Source organism: Coregonus lavaretus (genome assembly GCF_964263955.1).
Source record: "Coregonus lavaretus genome assembly, chromosome: 32".
NCBI lineage: Eukaryota > Metazoa > Chordata > Actinopteri > Salmoniformes > Salmonidae > Coregonus > Coregonus lavaretus.
Window position 1 is genome coordinate 35,370,553 of NC_140019.1, and position 26,879 is coordinate 35,397,431.

Here is a 26,879-nt window from a genome sequence, read left to right on the forward strand (position 1 = left end):
TTGTAGCGTCATACCCAAGAAGACTCGAGGCTGTAATTGCTGCCGAAGGTGCTTCAACAAAGTATTGAGTAAAGGGTCTGAATACCTATGTAAATGTCATATATATATTTAATATAAATTAACAACAAATTTCTAAAAACCTGTTTTGGCTTTGTCATTATGTGTAGATTGAGGAAAAAATACAATTTAATACATTTTAAAATAAAATTGGCCACTCATTCCAAAACAGACTGCAACTCTTTGTTAAGGGTTTCATTGACTTCATTAGCTGTGGTCGCTGATGCGTGTATGGTTGAATCATCAGCACACATGGACACACATGCTTTGTTTAATGCCAGTGGCAGGTCATTGGTAAAAATAGAAAAGAGTCGAAGGCCTAGAGAGCTGCCCTGCGGTACACCACACTTTACATGTTTCACATTGTAAAGAGGCCATTAAAGAAAATGGAACCTGGAAGCTAAACTATTTTACCTTGTTTTATTGTCTCATGGCAGGGATGAACCTGGAAGCTAAACTATTTTACCTTGTTGTATTGTCTGATGGCAGGGATGAACCTGGAAGCTAAACTATTTTACCTTGTTTTATTGTCTCATGGCAGGGATGAACCTGGAAGCTAAACTATTTTACCTTGTTTTATTGTCTCATGGCAGGGATGAACCTGGAAGCTAAACTATTTTACCTTGTTGTATTGTCTGATGGCAGGGATGAACCTGGAAGCTAAACTATTTTACCTTGTTTTATTGTCTCATGGCGGGGATGAACCTGGAAGCTAAACTATTTTACCTTGTTTTATTGTCTCATGGCAGGGAGGAACCTGGAAGCTAAACTATTTTACCTTGTTTTATTGTCTGATGGCAGGGATGAATCTGGAAGCTAAACTATTTTACCTTGTTTTATTATCTGATGGCAGGGATGAACCTGGAAGGTACACTCTTTTACGTTGTTTTATTGTACAGATTCTAGATTTGTTTTGATGTAAATTGGTGTACAACTCAGTCTATGACTACAAGCTACTACAACCTCAAATACCAGATACAAGTAGATATATTAGAGATCATGGTCACTCAATCTACCGCCTCGCTCCCTCTCTCCATCCCCACAGCTCGTAAAACCAAGAAGCTGAACCATTTAAAGGGGGTGCAGCAGCCCACCACGGCCGAGCTGACCCCCCCTCCCCTCCCAGAGGCCAGGTCGCTGGTCCCTAAGTCCATGCCCCAGCTCACCCCCACCATGCTGTCTCTACTGAAGGCCATCGAGCCAGACACCATCTACTCTGGCTACGACGGCACCCTGCCAGACACCTCCACACGCATCATGACCACCCTCAACAGGCTGGGGGGACGACAGGTCGTATCAGCCGTCAAGTGGGCCAAGTCCCTGCCAGGTACCACTCTCTCTAAGAGACACTGTTGGAAACCTTAGATAGCATTACTATACAGTATCATCAGGGAAATGGAACCTTTAGTCATTCAGTGTTCTGTTATCTTCCCGTGCAGGGTTCCGGAACCTTCACCTGGACGACCAGATGACTCTGCTGCAGTGTTCCTGGTTGTTCCTCATGTCCTTCGGCCTGGGCTGGAGATCCTACCAGCAGTGTGACGGGAACATGCTCTGCTTCGCTCCAGACCTCGTCATCAACCAGTATGTCTCGTTGTCTGTCTCGCTCTCTCTCTCTCTCTCTCTCTCTCCATTATTTGTCTTCAATCTGTCTTAGTCTCTCTCGCTCTCTCCAGTATCTGTCTTCAATCTGTTTTAGTCTCTGTCTCTCTCTCTCCATTATTTGTCTTCAATCTGTCTTAGTCTCTCTCTCGCTCTCTCCAGTATCTGTCTTCAATCTGTCTTAGTTTTGTATTTTAATTTTTAATTTCACCTTTATTTAACCAGGTAAGCCAGTTGAGAACAAGTTCTCATTTACAACTGAGACCTGGCCAAGATAAAGCAAAGCAGTGCGATAAAAACAACAACACAGAGTTACATATGGGGTAAACAAAACATAAAGTCAAAAATACCACAGAAAATATATATACAATGTGTACAAATGTAGTAAGTTATGGAGGTAAGGCAATAAATAGGCCATAGTGCAAAATAATTACAATTAGTATTAACACTGGAATGATAGATGTGCAAGAGATGATAAGAGATACTGGGGTGCAAATGAGCAAAATAAATAACAATATGGGGATGAGGTAGTTGAGTGGGCTAATTTCAGAAGGGCTGTGTACAGGTGCAGTGATCGGTAAGGTGCTCTGACAACTGATGCTTAAAGTTAGTGAGGGAGATAAGTGTCTCCAGCTTCAGAGATTTTTGCAGTTCGTTCCAGTCTCTCTCTCTCGCCAGTATCTGTCTTCAATCTGTCTTAGTCTCATCATTAACATACCTGTCTCTCTCTCCTCATCAGGGACCGTATGAAGCTGCCCAGACCAGTATGACATCATAATTAACATACCTGTCTCTCTCTCCTCATCAGGGACCGTATGAAGCTGCCCTACATGACAGACCAGTATGACATCATCATTAACATACCTGTCTCTCTCTCCTCATCAGGGACCGTATGAAGCTGCCCAGACCAGTATGACATCATAATTAACATACCTGTCTCTCTCTCCTCATCAGGGACCGTATGAAGCTGCCCTACATGACAGACCAGTATGACATCATAATTAACATACCTGTCTCTCTCTCCTCATCAGGGACCGTATGAAGCTGCCCTACATGGCAGACCAGTATGACATCATCATTAACATACCTGTCTCTCTCTCCTCATCAGGGACCGTATGAAGCTGCCCAGACCAGTATGACATCATAATTAACATACCTGTCTCTCTCTCCTCATCAGGGACCGTATGAAGCTGCCCTACATGACAGACCAGTATGACATCATAATTAACATACCTGTCTCTCTCTCCTCATCAGGGACCGTATGAAGCTGCCCTACATGGCAGACCAGTATGACATCATCATTAACATACCTGTCTCTCTCTCCTCCTCAGGGACCGTATGAAGCTGCCCTACATGACAGACCAGTGTGAACAGATGTTGAAGATCTCCAGTGAGTTTGTCAGACTGCAGGTGTCTCATGACGAGTATCTGTGTATGAAGGTTCTGCTGCTGCTCAGCACCGGTGAGTCTCAGCCCCGCTTTTACTTTGACCTTTCACACTTGAGTCCATAACAATATGCCAACCTATTTCCTGATTGATGGCTGTGTGTTCCTGGGTTTTTAGTGTTCTTTTTTTTTTATGTTGATCCTGGCATTGGGATGTCAAAATAAAAGTTTCCTATTTCATCTTATTGTATTTTCGCTCAACATTTTCAACATATAATGGAAGGGGAACTGCATAGGTATGACTTACTGGGTTTATTGAACACATTTCCTGTTATGTTTCCATTTAGTGCCAAAGTATGGTCTCGAGAAAGGCACACAGAGGTTGATGTATTGTGTTGTCTCCCCCCCCCCCCCCCAGTGCCAAAGGATGGTCTGAAGAGTCAGGCAGTGTTTGATGACATCAGGATGTCCTACATTAAGGAGTTGGGGAAGGCCATCGTCAAGAGGGAGGAAAACTCCAGCCAGAACTGGCAACGCTTCTACCAGCTCACCAAGCTTCTTGACTCCATGCACGAGGTACACATTAGAGGTCTTCACGAGGTACACATTAGAGGTCTTCACGTGTCCAACAGACCCAAAATTCTGAGATAAGGCCCGGGACCGGGTCCTAAATTCTGACTTTTGCCTCGGATCTGGGTTGGGTCTGATTTAATTGCCACGGGTCTTGGGTATGTACAATCAAAATTGATTGACCGTCTGGACCCAATTGGACCCATCTTCTGTTAATTTAATGTGTATGAGGTGATGAGAACTGCGCAAGCTTGTTATCTGTGTCAGCCAATTGCAACTCAAAATGTATAGCTTACAGTGGGGAAAACAAGTATTTAGTCAGCCACCAATTGTGCAAGTTCTCCCACTTAAAAAGATGAGAGAGGCCTGTAATTTTCATCATAGGTACACGTCAACTATGACAGACAAATTGAGGAAAAATCACATTGTAGGATTTTTAATGAATTTATTTGCAAATTATGGTGGAAAATAAGTATTTGGTCACCTACAAACAAGCAAGATTTCTGGCTCTCACAGACCTGTAACTTCTTCTTTAAGAGGCTCCTCTGTCCTCCACTCGTTACCTGTATTAATGGCACCTGTTTGAAGTTGTTATCAGTATAAAAGACACCTGTCCACAACCTCAAACAGTCACACTCCAAACTCCACTATGGCCAAGACCAAAGAGCTGTCAAAGGACACCAGAAACAAAATTGTAGACCTGCACCAGGCTGGGAAGACTGAATCTGCAATAGGTAAGCAGCTTGGTTTGAAGAAATCAACTGTGGGAGCAATTATTAGGAAATGGAAGACATACAAGACCACTGATAATCTCCCTCGATCTGGGGCTACACGCAAGATCTCACCCCGTGGGGTCAAAATGATCACAAGAACGGTGAGCAAAAATCCCAGAACCACACGGGGGGACCTAGTGAATGACCTGCAGAGAGCTGGGACCAAAGTAACAAAGCCTACCATCAGTAACACACTACGCCGCCAGGGACTCAAATCCTGCAGTGCCAGACGTGTCCCCCTGCTTAAGCCAGTACATGTCCAGGCCACTCTGAAGTTTGCTAGAGTGCATTTGGATGATCCAGAAGAGGATTGGGAGAATGTCATATGGTCAGATGAAACCAAAATATAACTTTTTGGTAAAAACTCAACTCGTCGTGTTTGGAGGACAAAGAATGCTGAGTTGCATCCAAAGAACACCATACCTACTGTGAAGCATGGGGGTGGAAACATCATGCTTTGGGGCTGTTTTTCTGCAAAGGGACCAAGACGACTGATCCGTGTAAAGGAAAGAATGAATGAATGAATGTATCGTGAGATTTTGAGTGAAAACCTCCTTCCATCAGCAAGGGCATTGAAGATGAAACGTGGCTGGGTCTTTCAGAATGACAATGATCCCAAACACACCGCCCGGGCAAGGAAGGAGTGGCTTCGTAAGAAGCATTTCAAGGTCCTGGAGTGGCCTAGCCAGTCCGGGTGGCCATTTGATTAATTGTTCAGCAGTCTTATGGCTTCGGGGTAGAAGCTGTTAAGGAGCCTGTTGGACCTAGACTTGGTACTCCGGTACCGCTTTTCGTGCGGTAGCAGAGAGAACAGTCTATGACTTGGGTGACTGGAATCATTGACAATTTTTTGGGCCTTCCTCTGACACCGCCAAGTACATAGGTCCTGGATGGCAGGAAGCTTGGCCCCAGTGATGTATTGGGCCGTACGCACTACCCTCTGTAGTGCCTTGCGGTCGGAGGCCGAGCAGTCGCCATTCCAGGCAGTGATGCAACCGGTCAGGATACTCTCGGTGGTGCAGCTGTATAACTTTTTGAGGATCTGGGGACCCATGCGGAAAAGGCGTTGTCGTGCCCTCCTCTTCTTCACGACTTTCATGGTGTAGTAGCCTATCTGACAACTACAGTGCTTTCAGAAAATATTCACACCCTTTTTCCAGATTTTGTTGTGTTACAGCCTGAATTTAAAATAGATTATTTGGTCACTGGCCCACGCACAAAACCCCATAATGTTAATTTTTTAACAAATTCATTAAAAATAAAAAGCTGACATGTCTTGAGTCAATAAGTTTTCAACCCATTTGTTATGGCAAGCCTAAATAAGTTCAGGAATAAATATTTGCTTAACAGGTCACATAATAAGTTGCATGGACTCACACTGTGTGTAATAATAGTGTTTGACATGATTTTTTAATGACTACCTCATCTCTGTACCCCACACATACAATTATCTGTAAGGTCCCTCAGTCAAGCAGAGAATATCAAACACAGATTCAACCACAAAGACCAGGGAGGTTTTCCAATGCCTCGCAAAGAAGGGCACCTATTGCTAGATGGGTCAACAAAAAAAAGAAACAGACATTGAATATCCCTTTGAGCATGGTGAAGTTATTAATTACACTTTGGATGGTGTATCAATACACCCAGTCATTACAAAGATACAGGTGTCCTTCCTAACTCAGTTGCCGGAGAGGAAGGAAATCGCTCAGGGATTTCACCGTGAGGCCAATGGTGACTTTAAAACAATTACAGAGTTTAATGGCTAGGATAGGAGAAAACTGAGGATGGATCAAAAACATTGCAGTTGCTCCACAATACTAACTTAATTGGCAGAGTGAAAGGAAGGAAGCCTGTACAGAATAAACATGTTCCAAAACATGCATCCTGTTTGCAACAAGGCACAAAAGTAATAATGCAAAAAATGTGGCAAAGCAATTCACTTTTTGTCCTGAATACGAAGCGATATGTTTGGGTCAAATCCAATACAACACATTACTGAGGACCACTCTCCATATTTTCAAGCATAGTGGTGGCTGCATCACGTTATGGGTATGCTTGTAATCGTTAAGGACTTAAAAAGAAACATAATGGTGCTAAGCACAGGCAAAATCCTAGAGGAAAACCTGGTTGTCTGCTTTCCACCAGACACTGGTAGATTAATTCCCCTTTCAGCAGGACAATAACTTAAAACACAAGACCAAATCTACGCTGGAGTTGCTTACCAAGAAGAAAGTGAATGCTCCTGAGTGGCCGAGTTAGTTTTGACTTAAATCTGCTTGAAAATCTATGGCAAGACCTGAAAATGGCTGTCTAGCAATGATGAACAACCAATTTGACAGAGCATGAAGCATTTTGAAAATAATAATGGGCAAATGTTGCACAATCCAGGTGTGGAAAGCTCTTAGAGACCCAGAAAGACGCACAGCTGTAATCGCTGCCAAAGGTGGTTCTACAAAGTATTGATTCAGGGGTGTGAATACTTATGTAAATTTGATTTCTGTATTTCATTTTCAATACATTTTCAATGTTTAAAAATATATATTAATACACTATATATACAAAAGTATGTGGACACCCCTTCAAATTAGTGGATTTGGCTATTTCAGCCACACCCATGCTGACAGGTGTATAAAATCGAGCACAAAGCCATGCAATCTCCATAGACAAACATTGGCAGTAGAATGGCCTTACTGAAGAGCTCAGTGACTTTCAATCTGGCACCGTCATAGGATGCCACCTTTCCAACAAGTCAGTTCGTCAAATCTCTGCCCTGCTAGAGCTTCCCCGGTCAACCGTAAGTGCTGTTATTGTGAAGTGGAAACGTCTAGGAGCAACAATGGCTCAGCCGCGAAGTGGTAGGCCACACAAGCTCACAGAACGGGACCACCGAGTTCTGAAGTATCTAGCCCGTAAAAATCGTTGTTTCCTTGGTTCCTCCGAACTGCCGAGTTCCGAACTGTTTGTCGGGAGCTTCATGAAATTGGACTCTGGAGCAGTGGAAATGCGTTCTCTGTAGTGATAAATCACGCTTCACCATCTGGCAGTCCGACGGATTAATCTGGGTTTGGCGGATGCCAGGAGAACGCTACCTGCCCCAATGCATAGTGCCAACTGTAAAGTTTGGTGGAGGAGGAATAATGGTCTGGGTCTGTTTTTCCTGGTTCAGGGTAGGCAACAGTTTGGGGAAGGCCCTTTCCTGTTTCAGCATGACAATGCCCCCGTGCACAAAGCGAGGTCCATACAGAAATGGTTGGTCGAGATCAGTGTGGAAGAACTTGACTGGCCTGCACAGAGTCCTGACCTCAACCCCATTGAACACCTTTGGGATGAATTGGAACGCCGACTGCGAGCCAGGCCTAATCGCCCAACATCAGTGCCCGACCTCACTAATGCTCTTGTGGCTGAATGGAAGTCCCTTCAGCAAATGGTGTTGTGTTGTTTTATGCAAGAAACCACTTTACAAAATATAATGCATTATTATTCCCATACCATTATTACACAGAATCAGACAAATTATGCTACCCTCTGCCTATTGGCTACTTAGCTTATTCAAGCCTGTCTCAAAATACAACACTGCCCCTTTAAGACATAAAAATATTGCTGCCTCCTGGTGGTCTGGAGCGCAATAAATATGAGATTCATGTTTCAGTTTCTGTACACGTGGCATACAGCTAGATATGAGATTCATGTTTCAGTTTCAGTTTCTGTACACATGGCATACAGCTAGATATGAGATTCATGTTTCAGTTTCAGTTTCTGTACACATGGCATACAGCTAGATATGAGATTCATGATTCAGTTTCTGTACACATGGCATACAGCTAGATATGAGATTCATGATTCAGTTTCTGTACACATGGCATGCAGCTAGAAATTGGATTCATGTTTCTATGCACATGGCATTTGATTTGATTTATTACGATCCCAATTAGCCGACGCCAATGGCGACAGCTAGTCTTACTGGGGTCTGACACATAATGAAAAAGACATTACAGACAAAATACTTTACAATTGACATACATTTAAAACATTAACATGTAGTGTGTGTGTGTGTGTGAGCATCTATCAGTTACACATACATGTCAGTACATACACACAACAAGTAGGTCACATGGGGGAGAGGCGTTGTGTCGTGAAGTGTTGCTTTATTTGGTTTTTGAAACCAGGTTTGCTGTTCACTTGCGCTATATAAGATGGAAGGGAGTTCCATGCACTCATGGCTCTGTATAATACTGTACGTTTCCTTGAATTTGTTCTGGAACTGGGGACTGTGAAAAGACCCCTGCTGGCATGTCTGATGGGGTAAGTGTGTGTGTCAGTGCTGTGAAAAGACCCCTGGTGGCATGTCTGGTGGGGTAAGTGTGTGTGTCAGTGCCGTGTGTAAGTTGACTATGCAAACACTTTGGAATTTCCAACCCGTTAATGTTTCTTATAAAAACAAGAAGTGACAGTCAGTCTTTCCTCAACTCTTAGCCAAGAGAGACTGGCATACATAGTATTAATATTAGCCCTCTGATTCCAATGAAGAGCAAGACGTGTGGCTCTGTTCTGGATCAGCTGCAGCTTAACTAGGTATTTCTCTGCAGCTCTGGACCATATGACTGGACAATAATCAAGATAAAACTAGAGACTGCAGGACTTGCTTTGTGGAGTGTGGTGTCAAAAAAGCAGAGCATCTCTTTATTACGGACAGACCTTTCCTCATCTTTACAACCAATGAATCTATATGTTTTGACCATGACATCTAGATATGGGATTCATGTAGGAGTATTAGTGGGTTTTGAACAAAGATATGAGAAACGGTGACAATAATTTGCAGATGTTGTGACAGGATGTGTTAAATGTGTTCTCCTGTCATTCGTCTATCCAGGTTTGTTTTAGTGTTTTCTGTTTTGTTTTCAATGTACACTAAGAACATTTCTGTGACCAACAGACAATAAATAAACATGTCAAATGTTCTGCTTTCCCTTTAGATGGTTGGTGGTCTGCTGGACTTCTGCTTCTACACGTTCGTCAACAAGTCCCTGTCGGTGGAGTTCCCAGAGATGTTAGCAGAGATCATCAGCAACCAGTTACCAAAATTCAAAGCCGGGAGCGTCAAGCCCCTCCTCTTCCACCAGAAATGACTGTGTGGTGCTACCGCCACTGGTCGTGTCCGCCGCCGAGACACAATGCCTTAAAATCCCCTCGCCTCACCTTCCCCTGACAGAGAGAGACAAGGAAGAAGAGGAGGAACAATGTACAGGGGTTTGCTGATTTTGGGGATGAAACGAGCGCCATCAAGGAGGAAGGAGAGATTTGTCAAGAGGCAGAAGGCGAGACACAGCAGAGGTTTTTGGTTTGTTTAACATCAATGGTCTATGATCCAGTATATAGGATAACAGTAGGAATAAACGTTTTCATAAGTTTAACGATAAATATAGGATTGAAATAAACTACCCATTCATGTTTTCTCAGGTGTATGACCCGCAGAACTTAACAATATCTAGATTAAAGAAGTATCTATGTACAGATTATTAAGATGATGATGTCTACGTTTCTGATGCCACAGTAAATACAGTTTATTATACAGGTAGTTTCTTACCTCCCCAAAGGTAACACTAGAACTACCTTGTGCTGTTATTCAACAGGTTTACCCACTGTGTATTCCTCTCCCTACTGTCGTTTTTAGGACGTTGTTGAACAGAGTTGATTATCAAGTCACATGACGTGAAATATATATATTTTTTTTTTCGTAACTGTCATTTCAAAAGCATGTGCATTGCTTTTTAATGTCAGGCGTAACATGATGAAATTGTTTATGTAATGAAAGCATACAGTTCACAGATCTATCTTTGTCTACATTAGGCTACCTGCCAGGTTTACACACACCGTCGATCAGAAAAAGGGAGAAAAAAATGTGCCTTTTTAGCTTGAAGTCTGATTTTAGCCGTTCTCTCTCTCTCTCTCTCTAACTGTCCGAGGCTAGATATTCTTCTTTCACCATCATGGTTGACCCTCAGTGTATGTGATTGTCTTTTTTCTATTACATGCAGTTGCAGGCAGTTTTCCTTTTTAAAATGGCTGCCGTGTTTGTCTGTTGCTACTGCAGCTCAGTAATGGCTCCTCAGTGTGAACTATAACAAAAAGATCAATCGATCTAATAATACTCCCAATCTGCATACAGTATTCACCTCCCGGTCTCTTGTCTCTTATACACGTCTCATTTTTAAATACTATTTTAGTACTATGCCCCCCCCCCCACTAAAAGGAGAGAATGTGAAAGTACATAGTAAAGACGATGGCTATAACTCTATTGGATGTTTGTAGGCGGAAGCTATTAATTGTGTCACCTTTGAACTTCTGTTATTTTTGTCAGCAAAAGTACTTTTGTCCATCAGTGAACTAATACCTTCTTCCTGTTGCTTTTGTTTTAACTGTTGTTTTGCTGGTAGTTTCTTTGCCCATTTGTCATTATTGGAATGTGTCGAAGAGAGCGATGCATCAGCCAATCAAAAATGGAGAGTGCAGATTCCTTTTTTTGGAACGCATCGACAGCCCCAAAACCAGAAGAGCTGGTTGCTATGGTTTCCATATAGATTTGATGGGAAAATGGCTGTTCTTGAATTGAGTTGTACAGTAGTTCTTGGTCACTTTAGTAAAATATAAACAGTAATAGTCCAAGGCAGAGGGCCCCAGTGTTGACCCTCAATACTCTTATGTTCTGCTCTCTGTATGAACACATGTGTTTGAATGGATAGTAGAGTGGTGTGTGAATGAAACGCGGGTAACTGTTGCCATTATTCATCCCTAAAGGATCATTATAGCGCTTACATTCTGGCAACGGGGACCATTTTGTGAGACGACAAACCAGGTTTGCATGAAAACCAGCGTACACAGGGGTTGATTGAGAACTGACACTGGTGGATCCTGGTCTAGGACAACTTCCCACTGCTGCTCACACAACAACCCATTACCCACCTTGGTACGTCTCAGCTCTTTATAGTGTGTGTGTGTGTGTGTGTGTGTGTGTGTTACTCAAAAGTTTTCCATTAAAGCACTTAGTGCTAACATCCTTCTCTGTCATCTTGTCTTGCACTCAAACTGTCTGTGTCCCAAATGACACCCTGTTCCCTATGTAGTGTGTTACTTTTGACCAGGGTAGGGCTCTGGTCTAAAGTAGTGCAGGACATAGATCATAGGGTGTGATTTGGGACACAGCCTGTAGCTTAGTTGATGAGGGGGGTATAGCTTAGGGCCACATTCTGTCCTCTGGGACTCGCAGTGCCAAACCTTTTACGTTTCTACTCTCTCTTTTCAGGTTTGGAAAACAGTCCTCGTTTTAACAGTCCTTGTTTTAAGAGTTGTCAGTGTTTTTTTCAGAAAAAAAACTTTTTTTTTTAAACAACAAAAAAAAAACGTCTTAAAGCGCTTACGTCCACCATGGATTTAATGGATTATTAAAGAAACTAAAAAGGTGAACTATTGACCTTTTTGGTTTTCCACACAAGAGATTCCCTAGCATTAGTATAGATAGCAAGTTGACCCTCTAGTCTAACAAACCCTTTCTATACACATGTACTTAGGGAGCTAAATGAGTCCAACAGGAGTTTGTCATCTTTTATGTGTTTGTCACCAAGAACATTTCCCAGCTTTGTGCATCTGCTTTGTCATCCATGTTTTGTTTTGCTTCTGTGCAGATTCTCCTTCTTTCTCCCGTCGTCTTCTTCTGTGTTTGAAACAAACCAACCCAGGTTTCATTTTCTGATTTTCATACACTATGCCCACATCTAATAAGAAGCTATACATTAGTGATTATTAAGAACAACTATACCATACTCAGGTTGTTGTCATTGGTTAAAAATGTATGTGGTCATCTATGTTCACTGATGGAACTGTTTAAAACCAAAAACATTCTGTTTTGATTCCCAGCGTGTGTTTTTCTGACATTAATTAACGGTCAGGTTAAATAAAAGCTCACCTGGCCGTTCAGGTACGTTAGTTTCATACATACTGTACACGTCAAAGTCATCTGATATTCTCACTACTTGGTTAGCCATTGTTAACTTCCCAGTCTATCCTAAAGGAAAACGTGTATTTTCTTTCAATGGTGATACAAAAGTAGTTGAGCAAAATCAGAAAATGTATTCTCCCAATCTAAACTGCGTCTGTATTTCCTATGGGTTACTTTCACATTCAGTGTGGCTACAAATTGTACTCTGCTGTTGCCTTTCATATAATAGGCATGAAACCACTAACTACTCACCTCTCCTTATCCAAAAATGTATTGGTCTCTGTGGAATTGTATTATGCAGTACATTATTTACAAGAAATTCTGAAAATATGCAATAGAAATTACAAATACATGAGTTACTTGTTACTCTAAACAGATTATAGACGTACTATGTCATTTCTTTTTTAATTTTCCAATATAAGCTATTTTAGACAGAACATTTTCACTTTAGTGAACTATTTCTGTGTTTCTCTGCAGGACAGATTTTCAGGAAAACTTTCAAGTGTCAATATATACCATTTTATTTAGACAACACAGTTCCAGAATGTTAGATTTTCTACCAGGTGGCCAAAGCAAATCCAGACTCAAAGTTCAGCATATTTCCCTGTAGTCTTAGTAGCTCTTGGAACGACAGACCTACAGGACTTTGTTTTATAACACATTTGATATTTCTTTTTTTGTGTGGCTTTGGTCAAATGTTGTGTACTTAATGCTATGAACATAGTAGTCAGTCAAAAAACTTCACACACAAACTGTTTGTGAAAGTAATCAACCAGCATGAACCTGAAAATTTGCACTACCCAAAATATTGAAATTCTATTTTGTATAAAACGTATGCAGACACGATGATGATGATGATGAGGATTCACTAGTATATCCTTTCCTTTGAAGATTATTGGTTTTGCTTACACAATTTGAATTATGTACAGTGCCTTGCAAAAGTATTCATCCCCCTTGGCGTTTATCCTATTTTGTTGCATTACAACCTGTAATTTAAATGGATTTTGATTTCATGTAATGGACATACACAAAATAGTCCAAATTGGTGAAGTGAAATGAAAAAAAATAACTTGTTTCAAAAAAATGCTAAAAAATAAATAACGGAAAAGTTGGTTGCATATGTATTCACCCCCTTTGCTATGAAGCCCCTAAATAAGATCTGGTGCAACCAATTACCTTCAGAAGTCACATAATGAGTTAAATAAAGTCCACCAGTGTGCAATCTAAGTGTCACATGATCTGCCACATGATCTCAGTATATATACACCTGTTCTGAAAGGCCCCTGAGTCTGCAACACCACTAAGCAAGGGGCACCATCAAGCAAGCGGCACCATGAAGACCAAGGAGCTCTCCAAACAGGTCACGGACAAAGATGTGGATAAGTAGTGGTCCCGTGTAGCTCAGTTGGTAGAGCATGGCGTTCGATTCCCACGGGGGGCCAGTATGAAAAATGTATGCACTCACTAACTGTAAGTCGCTCTGGATAAGAGCGTCTGCTAAATGACCAACAAACAAAAAAAAGTACAGATCAGGGTTTGGTTATAAAAAATATCAGAAACTTTGAAACATCCTACGGAGCAGCATTAAATCCATTATTAAAAAATGGAAAGAATATGGCACCACAACAAACCTGCCAAGAGAGGGCCACCCATCAAAACTCACGGACCAGGCAAGGAGGGCATTAGTCAGAGAGGCAACAAAGAGACCAAAGATAACCCTGAAGGAGCTGCAAAGCTCCACAGCGAAGATTGGAGTATCTGTCCATAGGACCACTTTAAGCCGTACACTCCACAGAACTGGGCTTTACGGAAGAGTGGCCAGAAAAAAACCATTGCTTATAGAGAAAAATAAGCGAACACGTTTGGTGTTCGCCAAAAGGCATGTGGGAGACTCCCCAAACATATGGAAGAAGGTACTCTGGTCAGATGAGACTAAAATTGAGCTTTTTGGCCTTCAAGGAAAACACTATGTCTGGCGCAAACCAAATACCTCTCATCACCCCGAGAATACCATCCCCACAGTGAAGCATGGTGGTGGCAGCATCATACTGAGGGGATGTTTTTCATCGGCAGGGACTGGGAAACTGGTCAGAATTGAGGGAATGATGGATGGCGCTAAATACAGGGAAATTCTTGAGGGAAACCGGTTTCAGTCTTCTAGAGATTTGAGACTGGGACGGAGGTTCACCTTCCAGCAGGACAATGACCCTAAGCATACTGCTAAAGCAACTCGAGTGGTTTAAGGGGAAACATTTAAATGTCTTGGAATGGCCTAGTCAAAGCCCAGACCTCAATCCAATTGAGAATCTGTGGTATGACTTAAAGATTGCTGTACACCAGCAGAACCCATCCAACTTGAATGAGCAGTTTTGCCTTGAAGAATGGGCAAAAATCCCAGTGGCTAGATGTGCCAAGCTTATAGAGACATACCCCAAGAGACTTCCAGCTGTTATTGCTGCAAAATGTGGCTCTACAAAGTATTGACTTTGGGGGAGTGAATAGTTATGCACGCTGAAGTTTTCAGTTTTTTTTGTCTTATTTCTTGTTTGTTTCACAATAAAAAAATATTTTGCATCTTCAAAGTGGTAGGCATGTTATGTAAATCAAATGATACAAACCCCAAAAAAATCCATTTTAATTCCAGGTTGTAAGGCAACAAAATAGGAAAAATGCCAAGGGGGGTGAATACTTTCGCAAGCCACTGTACACATAACCCAATGTAAAGAAAAACAATGTGTTGTATTTCTCCCACAAATAATAATAGTTTTATATGTCCTCTGTATTATTACTCGTCTGTAGTAGGTCATGTTGATGCTTTTCCTTCCATTAAATGTTGAACTGGACATCTTCGTTGTGTGTTTGATCTTTCAAAACAAGGAATTGTATGCAGATTGATCATGATGTTAGCTCACTTCTGAACAATGAAAATGGTCACCTTGTCAGATATACTTTTAATAATCATATTACGATAATTAAGCAATGGTTCATTCAATAAATGGGCTTTTCTATTCTGGTGCTTATTGGTTTGATTTGTAACCAAATGATTTCCTTTGCTAGCTGCCAGTGGACCTATTCTAGTTTATGGAAATGAATGTCTTGGCACCGAAAGATGTTCCTACACCAAACTCCGCTTTCATGTCAGTCTAATATTGCTACTGCTAGTCTCTTGGTATCAGCATTTCAACACAGAATTTCTATGACCACACTTGATGCCCCAAAGCCAGTGATAATGTTAGGAGAAAACTGCTTTTTGTTCCTTATTGAGGCCCCATAGCCTGATCCCAGATATGTTTGTACTGTATGGCCAACTCCTATGGTGGTTGGCATACCAAACATTTTGCCATGGCAAGACTGCACAAACAGATCTTGGACCAGGCTACAAGGCTTGTGGCTCCTATGCCAGATTCCCAGACGGTCTCTATAGTGAGACTGTTGTAGACGGTTTTATGGATGGACAGTTGACGCAAACTCTCAAGTTATATCCTGGTTGTCAAGGGAGATTGGCACCCACCTCAGGAATGTGTATCCTCCTTACTGGTTCCCGAATGACATTTTCTTTTCAATGTTGTCCTAAATTTGCTTTGTAGGGGTGTAGTCTTTGTTTGATTACTTTGTTTAAGGGTGCCATTCAATTAAATATTATTTATTATTGTTGTAGGCTACACAACCGCATAGGGAAAGATGAGGCCCCCAAGGATTCCTGTGAACTGGGATGGATTATTTTACCTTGTAGCCTAGTAGCCATTTTCTCTCTTATTAGAACAAATAATTCATTTATTTGTTCAGATTAGAATAATTGAGATTAAAATCTATTTGGATAGAGAGACCAGGGCCTGTATTCTCTCACAGCAGGAGTGGTAATCTAGGATCAGTTTTGCCTTTTAGATCATAATGAATAAGATTATATGGAGATGGGGGGGATCTGATCCCAGATCAGCACTCTTACTCTGATGCTTTATGAATAGTTTACAGGTCCTGGTCCAATATAACAGGAACCGCCAGCAGGTGTATGTGTAACAGGTGTTACTGTTGTATCCTAATAGTGTGTTTCTAACTTTAATCCTCCACTTCCTGGGTGGGAAAAGAATGAGCAGATTAGGCTACGGGTACGCGCCCTCTTTGGTGGTCAGTGCTCAGCTCCCCCACGACCAAACGCGCGTGACCACAGATCGTTGTTGCTTCTACGGGTGACTATAAAGTCCAAACATGTTTTTGTTTGCCATCAAGAGGCGATTTTACTACCGGGTTGTTTTCGTTCTTACCGCAGCCGCAGAGCGCGCATCAGGTGTTTTTTCTCAGGTAGTGTGACCGACCGTCGCTATTTTAATTTATTGTTTATCCAAAAATGACGGATGAGGAAATAACGGTTTTACCGGTGGGGCAGGAGATTGAGAGATTCGGATGTAACCTGCTCGACAATAAAAAGCTGACCCGCCTATACTGCATGAATGGCGGACATCATCTGCAGATTCTCCCGGATGGGACAGTGGGAGGCAAGAGGGACGAGAATGACATTCACAGTAAAACCAGAAATACTAGAATATTTCAGTGGATTTTGTGTTCTCAAATGAAAAAAGAATACAATGTAAATAATACAAAAATCTATGTTATTAATTCGGCTACTATTTCGTTTATTGAATTGTTCATCTAATCAAGAAGTTTGTATTTATCTGAAAAATTAACTTTATGTTGAACTGTAATACATTTATGTTGATGCATGCTCTAATAGTTTGCAAAAGTTCACAATGGACCTAAAATAATGGTTATTTCCAGGCTCATAAACTTCGGTACAGATAATCATTAGTCTCCCACACTGTAATAATGGCCCATAATCATTTTATGGCTCAGGCTCAATAATAAGGACAGTGGGTGTGAATTACTGAAAGCCTATCTCTATCATGATAGGAATGTGTGGGATATATTTAGACTGCAACAACACAGTTGTGTTAGTTTGCCATCTTGTGTGTGGGGGGGTGGGGGGGTCTGTCTGTCTGTGTCAATCTGATGTTGCCTTCTGCCCTGTCCTTGCCTTAGCGGTCCTGAGGGTGAAATCTGTGGACCATGGTGTGGTTGTCATCCAGGGGACAGAGGCAGGACTCTACTTGGCCATGAGCAGTGAAGGAAAGCTACACAGTTCAGTGAGTATTAAACTGCCTGTATGACTGTTCTAATGGTGAGCCCTTCACCCTCCCTAACTAACCTACACACAAAAGTCACAGAAACAGTGCTGTTTAACATTGGTGTCAACACATTCATTTAGGATAGTGATAGGAGACATTTACAAGTATTATTATCCTTCAAATAATTATTTTACATCACTCAAACATTTAAATATTTTTTTCCTTCTTTGCATTCCAACTGTTAGTTACGTGAACCTTACCAATCTGTTTTGGACTACCTATAGCCTTTGACCACCCCCAGAACCTTACCAATCTGTTTTGGACTACCTATAGCCTTTGACCACCCCCAGAACCTTACCAATCTGTTTTGGACTACCTATAGCCTTTGACCACCCCCAGAACCTTACCAATCTGTTTTGGACTACCTATAGCCTTTGACCACCCCCAGAACCTTACCCATCTGTTTTGGACTACCTATAGCCTTTGACCTCCCCCAGAACCTTACCAATCTGTTTTGGACTATGTATAGCCTTTGATCTCCCCCAGAACCTTACCAATCTGTTTTGGACTACGTATAGCCTTTGACCTCCCCCAGGTAATCTAATCAATGATCAGCGTAGGTTTGTGATGACTAAGTATTCCGACTATCTGTGTTTCTGTCTCTCCCATGTAGTCGACAGTAACGGATCAGTGTTATTTCCTGGAGAAGATAGAGGTGAACCATTACAACACGTATCAGGCCCAGAAGTGCCAGGACAGGAGCTGGTACGTGGGACTGAAGAAGAATGGAAAACCAAAACTAGGCTCTAGAACCCACATAGGGCAGAAGGCCATCTTCTTCTTGCCCCGGCGGTTGGAGGGCACAGGGGAGTGAAGGGTGTAAGTCCAGGGGTGCGTCTGAAATGGCGAAATGTAGAGCACTATATTGGGAATAGGGTGCCATTTTAGACGCATCCATTCAAATCAAATCCAATTTTATTTGTCACATGCCGAATACAACAGGTGTAGACCTTACCGTGAAATGCTTACTTACAAGTCCTTAACCAACAATGCAGTTCAAGAAAGAGTTAAGAAAATATATACTAAATAAACTAAAGTAAAAAAATTAACTAAAATAAAAAAGTAACAAGAAAATTACATTAAAATAACTAAGCTATATACAGGGGATACCGAGTCAATGTGCAGGGGTACAGGTTAGTCGAGGTAATTTGTAAAGTGACTATGCATAGATAATAAACAGCAAGGAGCAGCAGTGTAAAAACAAGGAGGGGGGGGGGGGTCAATGTAAATAGTCCGGGTGGCCATTTGATTAATTGTTCAGCAGTCTTATGGCTTGGGGGGTAGAAGCTGTTAAGGAGCCTTTTGGTCCTAGACTTGGCGCTCCGGTACCGTGCGGTAGCAGATAGAACGGTCTATGACTAGGGTGACTGGAGTCTTTGACAATTTTTTGGGCCTTCCTCTTGACACCGCTTAGTATATAGGTCCTGGATGTCAGGGAGCTTGGCCCCAGCGATGTACTGGGCTGTACGCACTACCCTCTGTAGCGCCTTGCGGTCGGATGCCGAGCAGTTGCCATACCAGGCAGTGATGCAACCAGTCAGGATGCTCTCGATGGCATTCCAAGGTGCTCAATGGTAAATTGCAGACAGACAGACAGGCTAAACAAACAGTATTTGAAATGTAAACTAGTACTGAAGCTTGAGTTGCAGGTTATAACAGTAGTTATAATGCCTTCACTGACCTGTTATAGATGCTGTCATCTGTATAAACTGTTATAGCTATATGATGGACAGCTGACTGGCAGAATCATGCTAAAACTTGACCAAATGAAACATTCCACTCCACACTACAACTAGACTCTACTTTATGCCGCTAGCTAGAACTCTAGAATGTATATCTTTGCTGATGTGATATGACTATTGTTCACTGTGGTCCTCTGTAGCTGAGTTGGTAGAGCATGGCACTTGCAACGCCAGGATAGTGGGTTCGATTCCTGGGACCATACGTACTTAAACTGAATGCACGCAAGTGTCTGCTAAATGGCATATATTTCAATATAATATTATGTAATATCAAAGATTGAATCATGACAACACTAATGCTATGTAGCTATATATGGAAATGCATGGTTAGTGTCTTTCACCAGTCAATTCTTATAGAAAGCTGATGGGATAAGATATCACATAATGTACATTGAAAACCATTTTAAAAAAACATATGGGAGCTGTTGGTGTCGAGTCATTGCGTCTTTCAACCACAAGGTGTCGGTGCTGCACAATAGTTTACGACAAGCCTCAAATCTCTGGCAAAGCCTGCACACAAAACCTGGAATGGAGATCAATCTCAATTTTAAAAGTGACATTTATTAGGACATGAAGCTTTTTACAGTTTAAAACATAATATCTCATAACAATAAAATCCCAAGGATCCAGCTGTACTACAGATCAGAGCTGTGTGTGTCTCGGACTGGGTTTGGATCTTAGCTGTACTACAGATCAGAGCTGTGTGTGTCTCGGACTGGGTTTGGATCTTAGCTGTGCTGTACCATTCCACATAAAGGGCTAAGCAAGAAATCTAAACAGCTGGTTTAAAACAGACTGGCTGGCATACAGGTGGTCCACTAGAGCACGTTTGAGATAATTTACAGTTAACAATATGCCAACAATTGCCTAAAGAGAAAAATCGACAAGTAGAGTATAATTTCTTGTCTTCTTACTAAATCTAATTTGTAAAGTTATAAATTGCCATGTCACCCTTATGAAAGCTCTATACTCACTGAATAACTACAGGTACTACCATTTGGTCATGTATAGTTGATTGCATTGGATAATATGTCCGTTTCCATTGGGAGTTACTCCCTGGGGTTTTATTAATATGTTTCTAAAAGTGCACCTGCTTACATTCTCTGATACCATCATAGTTTGTTTCCATACCTAATGTGTTATTTCTCTACACTAAACAATAAAACTGTATGACTTGTACAACAAAAAAAACACTTTGGACAAAATCTTTACCTTCAGATATGCACATACGATACTTTTATGTTTGAGGTATGTGCGCATATAAAGGTAGGATTCTGTCTTATAGGAATAATTCATGATGACTCAAAATTTAGCTAAGAACTCTGCCCTCTACTGGCTAGAAATAAGGCTAACACTTCACATGAAGCCAACAGGTATAGTGCATTATTACTGAATAAAACGTCTAAATGTTTTATTACGAACCCATAAATTGTAATGCCACATGTGACTTTTTTTTCCATCCTCAACTGCTTGATCTCATGATTACTATGAGCTGGTGACTACTATGAACATAAAGGTGTTACAAGTGCTTATAGTGCATTATGACTGCATCATAATGCATTACACCTGTGGGCTTTGAATATATTAGCGAAATAAGACTGATCCCTTGATGCATGCTAATACACTGCCATCAAATTATATAAGGCATTACCCATACATTACAGACTGAAAATGTAAAATAGCACTTTTCATTCGCCACTAATAAGTACATACTACCATTATCCATTAATTAAGTTTTCAAATAAAATAAAACAAATTATGTATTTATTTCCTGAATGTTACAAGAGTTGTCTTCATCAACATTTTGTTGTGTGGTTTTTCCATCCGGCCGCGTGGTGATGTGCCGCGTGGTGATGGGCCGCGTGGTGATGGGCCGTGTGGTGATGGGCCACGTGGTGATGGGTAATCGGAGTAGTTTGGTTTTAGACTTTTGTAGTTTTGTTGCTTTTTGTCGGTGTGATGCTTTTCAAACATCCAGGATTATTTATCCAGGGACGGTTTGTTTATTCAAAAACCAGCTGTGTGAAAAGTAAACAGGAGATAAGTTTACGGTGGAGATCAGTATCTCTGTAGGAGGACGGGTGCTTTACTATGGATCACGTTTGTCTATGGTATATTTACATGGAACCAGACTACATTGGAAGGAAACTAGTGAGTGGAGAAAATCTATATGATTTGGTAGATTACCAGTACTAATACTTGTATTTCTTAATAAAGGACCAAGCTTATGATTTGATAAGGTCTTATTCTGCTGTAACTAAGGAATGCTGTGTGAATTAGGGCCTTACCTTCAGTAGATGAACAGGACTCTTGTTCGGGGCAGTGTGGCGTAAGTGGGGTCGGCCATTTTGCGAACCCGGGAGTAGTTGACAAACCCTCTGACGAACAGCATGAAGCCTGGAGTCAAAACAAAAAGACAAGAGCATCCATTCCACGATGATCTTTCACACATTTCATACACATTAATTCATTAAAATACAGCTCAGACTTCAGCTCCACTTACCCAAAGCCAGGAACACCCACCACAGCCAGTACTGCCCATCAAAGTAGCCAGGGAAGTAGGTGGAAAACTGGAACGTTCAAAAGACAGTAGAATAACATTAGGGCACCAGTCGTACACACAGTAACATTCCAAAGAATTTAGGGCTGGGCTGGAACAAAAGCCTGAACTCCCCGTAGCACTCCAGGACCAGTGTTGTAAAGAACAGTGAGGTGTCGTGTGTTGATCTTACCCTGACTATGAGAACCCATTTGATGAGAGACAGGCCAAACCCAGAGATGGCTCCGTAGCGGCCAGCTGCAGAAGTAGTCAGACAGAAGGACAGGAAGAAACCAATCCAGTTGAACAGGAATGCCACTGGAGAGAAGAGAGGACAATCAATCAATCAACCAATCAATCAATCTATCATAGACCACCAATGAGAAGTGGCACATTAGTTAACATGCTTGCTGTTTACCACACATAGACCATGATGCTTTGTGGAAGATTATACAACAGCTTTTCTAATATCACAAACCTACTCCCTGGCCCTGGCTCGGCTTATGACCCACAATGCCGTTGCTTAGTTTAGTGTACCCGTGAACCCGTGAGATGCAGACAGACCCATAACAATCACTACACTGTACAGGAAACAGAGAGAAGACTTACTGAAGAAGGTGAGCATGAAGATGCCATCATTCCCTATCCGCAGCTGGTCAGCGTCGTCAAAGTCATCCTCCTGAAAGAAAAAATAGGACATTTATGTTTTGATTGTGAGACATTTCCAGACATCTTCCAATGATGATGATCCAAAAGTGTTTATTTAGGATGTAGGAGCTCACAATGAAAAAGACTAGTGTAAGAGATTCTGGAGAGTTATCAATACCTGAACAATGAATGAATTAATAAATATCGCTGTGAAAGGAGGACACACATACCACGACCCTGCCAGGGACCAGAGGCACGCCAGTCTCAGCTTTGGTCCTCTCCGCTTCATCGTAGGAGGGCAGTGTGGTAGCCACGTTGTAGGACGGGGGGTTGGGGAACCTGCCTGCATCCTCCTTGGAGTCAAAGAACGCTGGAGGGGAAATGGAAAGGTGCAGAAAACAAAACGTGAGTGACACAGCACATCACTGATGGCTAGTAGCAAGGTGAAGGTTGAGAGCTCACCCAACACCACAGCTTTGCACCGTAGCCTTTTCTTCTGAGCACTAGTATAACCATATTATAAATATTCTATTCCTGACTTGCATCTGAAACCGTCCTCGACCCCCATATGAGATGAGTCAATATTTTGCCAGTTACTGTGTGTAGTGCTATGGACGGACAGAGGCCAATTACCTGCGTTGGCAGCTGAGATGCTGCTGTAGGGGGGAGGGGCATCCAGGACAGCTGCTTCCTGCTGGGGGGGCTGGGCTACTGCTGGCTCCTCCTCATTCAACAGCTGGAGGAATGGGCCAGAGCAACACACACACGGTCAGTGGGATGACGCTGCTGCTGCACTATTCTGGCCGTGGCCTATGCTGAGAGAGTCATTTAGCTAGCTGCTTCTGTGCTTATACCAGAAAATGCATGAATGCAACCATTCATCTATTTCGTAGTCAGTCAAGTTGACTGGCAACACCCCATCAGTGACATGACAGGAACCTTTGATACCTGAGGGGTATATTACAAAGATACAGGCGTCCTTCCTAACTCAGTTGCTGGAGAGGAAGGAAACCGCTCAGGGATTTCACCATGAGGCCAATGGTGACTTTAAAACAGTTACAGAGTTGAATGGCTGTGATAGGAGAAAACTGAGGATGGATCAACAACATTGTAGTTACTCTACAATACTTACCTAATTGACAGAGTGAAAAGAAGGAAGCCTGTACAGAATAAGAAATATTCCAAAACAGGCACCCTGTTTGCAACAAGGCACTAAAGGCTAAAATTGAAGAAAAATAAAAATGGCAAATAAATGAACTTTATGTCCTGAATAAAAGCATCATGTTTGGGGGCAAATCCAACACAACACAACACATCACTGAGTACCACTCTTCATATTTCCAAGCATGGTGGTGGCTGCATCTCGTTATGAGTATTCTTGTCATCAGCAAGGACAAGGGAGTTTTTTTTAATGAGAAAATGAAACAGAATAGAGCTAAGCACAAGCAAAATCCTAGAGGAAAACCTGGTTCAGTCTGCTTTCCAACAGACCCTGGGAGACAAATTCACCTTTCAGCAGGACAATAACCTAAAACACATGGCCAAATATACACTGGAGTTGCTTAACATGTCGACTTGGAATGTTACGGAGTGGCCTATTTACAGTTTTGACTTAAATCTACAGTGGGGAGAACAAGTATTTGATACACTGCCGATTTTGCAGGTTTTCCTACTTACAAAGCATGTAGAGGTCTGTAATTTTTATCATAGGTACACTTCAACTGTGAGAGACGGAATCTAAAACAAAAATCCAGAAAATCACATTGTATGATTTTTAAGTAATTCATTTGCATTTTATTGCATGACATAACTATTTGATACATCAGAAAAGCAGAACATAATATTTGGTACAGAAACCTTTGTTTGCAATTACAGAGATCATATGTTTCCTGTAGGTCTTGGTCAGGTTTGCACACTCTGCAGAAGGGATTTTGGCCCACTCCATACAGACCTTCTCCAGATCCTTCAGGTTTCGGGGCTGTCGCTGGGCAATACGGACTTTCAGCGCCCTCCAAAGATTTTCTATTGGGTTCAGGTCTGGAGACTGGCTAGGCCACTCCAGGACCTTGAGATGCTTCTTACAGAGCCACTCCTTAGTTGCCCTGGCTGTGTGTTTCAGGTCGTTATCATGCTGGAAGACCCAGCCACGACCCATCTTCAATGCTCTTACTGAGGGAAGGAGGTTGTTGGCCAAGATCTCGTGATACATGGCCCCATCCATCCTCCCCTCAATACGGTGCAGTCGTCCTGTCCCCTTTGCAGAAAAGCATCCCCAAAGAATGATGTTTCCACCTCCATGCTTCACGGTTGGGATGGTGTTCTTGGGGTTGTACTCATCCTTCTTCTTCCTCCAAACACAGCGATTGGAGTTTAGACCAAAAAGCTCTATTTTTGTCTCATCAGACCACATGACCTTCTCCCATTCCTCCTCTGGATCATCCAGATGGTCATTGGCAAACTTCAGACGGGCCTGAACATGCGCTGGCTTGAGCAGGGGGACCTTGCGTGCGCTGCAGGATTTTAATCCATGACGGCGTAGTGTGTTACTAATGGTTTTCTTTGAGACTGTGGTTCCCAGCTCTCTTCAGGTCATTGACCAGGTCCTGCCTTGTAGTTCTGGGCTGATCCCTCACCTTCCTCATGATCATTGATGCCCCACGAGGTGAGATCTTGCATGGAGCCCCAGACCGAGGGTGATTGACCATCATCTTGAACTTCTTCCATTTTCTAATAATTGCGCCAACAGTTGTTGCCTTCTCACCAAGCTGCTTGCCTATTGTCCTGTTGCCCATCCCAGCCTTGTGCAGGGCTACAATTTTATCCCTGATGTACTTACACAGCTCTCTGGTCTTGGCCATTGTGGAGCGGTTGGAGTCTGTTTGATTGAGTGTGTGGACAGGTGTCTTTTATACAGGTAATGAGTTCAAACAGGTGCAGTTAATACAGGTAATGAGTGGAGAACAGGAGGGCTTCTTAAAGAAAAACTAACAGGTCTGTGAGAGCCGGAATTCTTACTGGTTGGTAGGTGATCAAATAATTATGTCATGCAATAAAATGCAAATTAATTACTTAAAAATCATACAATGTGATTTTCTGGATTTTTGACCTCTACATGCTTTGTAAGTAGGAAAACCTGCAAAAATCGGCAGTGTATCAAATACTTGTTCTCCCCACTGTATGTCAAGACTTGAAAATAGCTGTCTAGCGATGATCAAGAACCAATTTGAAAAGAGCTTGAAGAATGTTAATAATGGGCAAATATTGTACAATCCAGGTGTGGAAAGGTCTTATAGACTTACCCAGAAAGAGTTACAGCTGTAATCACTGCCAAAGGTGATTCTAACACGTATTGACTCAGGGGGTTGAATACTTATCTAATCAAGATGTGTATTCTTTTTATTTATTTTATTTTTTACAAATGTCAGAATTTTTCTTCCACTTTGACAGAGTATTTTGTGTAGATCATTGACAAAAATGTTTAATCCCACTTTGTAACAACCAAATGTTGAAAAAGTAAAGGGGTGTGAATACTTTCTGAAGGCACTGGATGCGTTTTCGGTTGTTGAATCAATTAGACCATGCCCATTTCAAGCTTTTCTCGAAAAAAATCTTATTTCAGAATATTTAGGTGAGTTAGCTGTCTAACTAATTGATCCTGCTTTGCCGTATACCTCTCTGGCATTAGTCTCAGATTGGTTGTCTACAACTATCAATGAATGTAGGCCTACTAGTTAGCGCTAGTGGGTTCTTGTGCAATCGTGATAGATTTCAATATCATTATGATTATGGTAGCTAGCTAGGTATTTAGTTAGCTAAATACCTACCAGTATCTAGTTTATGTTAGCTGCAACAACATATTCCACGGATTCGCTTTTCAACGGCCTATGTGGGTGGGACATGTCAACAGTTGGGTCGTCATAACAAATGGGCCTTTGGCCCGTCCCTTGTAGTTAGTTAGCTAAATCAGTTACACTAGCTAGCTACACTTAACCATCATAAACGAGGTAGCAAGTTAACGTGTTACCGTAACTGTCAAGTTAAATTTTGAAGACATAATGAGCTATTACGTTAGCTAAACTGGGCCCGAAGTCATAACGACGTTTCGTTTTCCAATGCTGGCTAGTTTAGCTTAGCCGTTAGCTAATTTTATTGGTTGTCTTTTTTTTTTTTTTTTTTACTTACCTCCTGATATCTAACGTTGCTGATTTGCTCGGCCATCCTGGATGGACGTTGAGTGTTTGAAAATGATCACTTGTTTGGCAAACTGTGAGCTGAATATAATATTGATACGCTACCACTTGAAACAGCCCCGCCACCTCCTCTTCCTTCCAAGTCTGGTGTGTTGTTCCTCCCCTTGCTCTGTCATGTGACCCAGTCCAACCGTCAGGA

The 26,879-nt window shown here is 41.9% G+C and overlaps 3 protein-coding genes across 5 annotated transcripts in view; 2 read left to right on the forward strand and 1 right to left on the reverse strand.

Annotated features, from left to right (window-relative positions):
- LOC311107876 (glucocorticoid receptor-like) overlaps positions 1–15,224 on the forward strand; it is a 57,898-nt gene extending 42,674 nt beyond the window's left edge. For all 3 annotated transcript variants that reach the window (XM_084150457.1, XM_084150459.1, XM_084150458.1), the window contains exons 6-10: positions 1,103–1,384; positions 1,497–1,641; positions 2,991–3,121; positions 3,464–3,621; positions 9,362–15,224. In XM_084150457.1, the coding sequence (XP_084006583.1) occupies positions 1,103–1,384; positions 1,497–1,641; positions 2,991–3,121; positions 3,464–3,621; positions 9,362–9,514 (869 nt within the window). In that variant the 3' untranslated portion in view covers positions 9,515–15,224. The remainder of the gene's footprint in view (positions 1–1,102; positions 1,385–1,496; positions 1,642–2,990; positions 3,122–3,463; positions 3,622–9,361) is intronic.
- A 1,420-nt stretch (positions 15,225–16,644) lies between these two features.
- LOC311108013 (putative fibroblast growth factor 1) lies at positions 16,645–18,746 on the forward strand. The gene is made up of 3 exons (XM_084150650.1): positions 16,645–16,901; positions 17,416–17,519; positions 18,175–18,746. Exons 1-3 carry the CDS (start codon positions 16,727–16,729, stop codon positions 18,373–18,375), a joined length of 480 nt encoding a protein of 159 aa, XP_084006776.1. The 5' UTR covers positions 16,645–16,726; the 3' UTR covers positions 18,376–18,746.
- Positions 18,747–19,844: 1,098 nt separating this feature from the next.
- Positions 19,845–26,862, reverse strand: LOC311108014 (NEDD4 family-interacting protein 1-like). Its single transcript, XM_084150651.1, has 8 exons — positions 26,673–26,862; positions 23,124–23,226; positions 22,721–22,860; positions 22,452–22,521; positions 22,036–22,160; positions 21,807–21,873; positions 21,592–21,700; positions 19,845–21,321 (listed from the first exon to the last, which is right to left on the reverse strand). Exons 1-7 carry the CDS (start codon positions 26,706–26,708, stop codon positions 21,594–21,596), a joined length of 648 nt encoding a protein of 215 aa, XP_084006777.1. The 5' UTR covers positions 26,709–26,862; the 3' UTR covers positions 19,845–21,321; positions 21,592–21,593.
- Between the last annotated feature and the right edge of the window lie 17 nt (positions 26,863–26,879).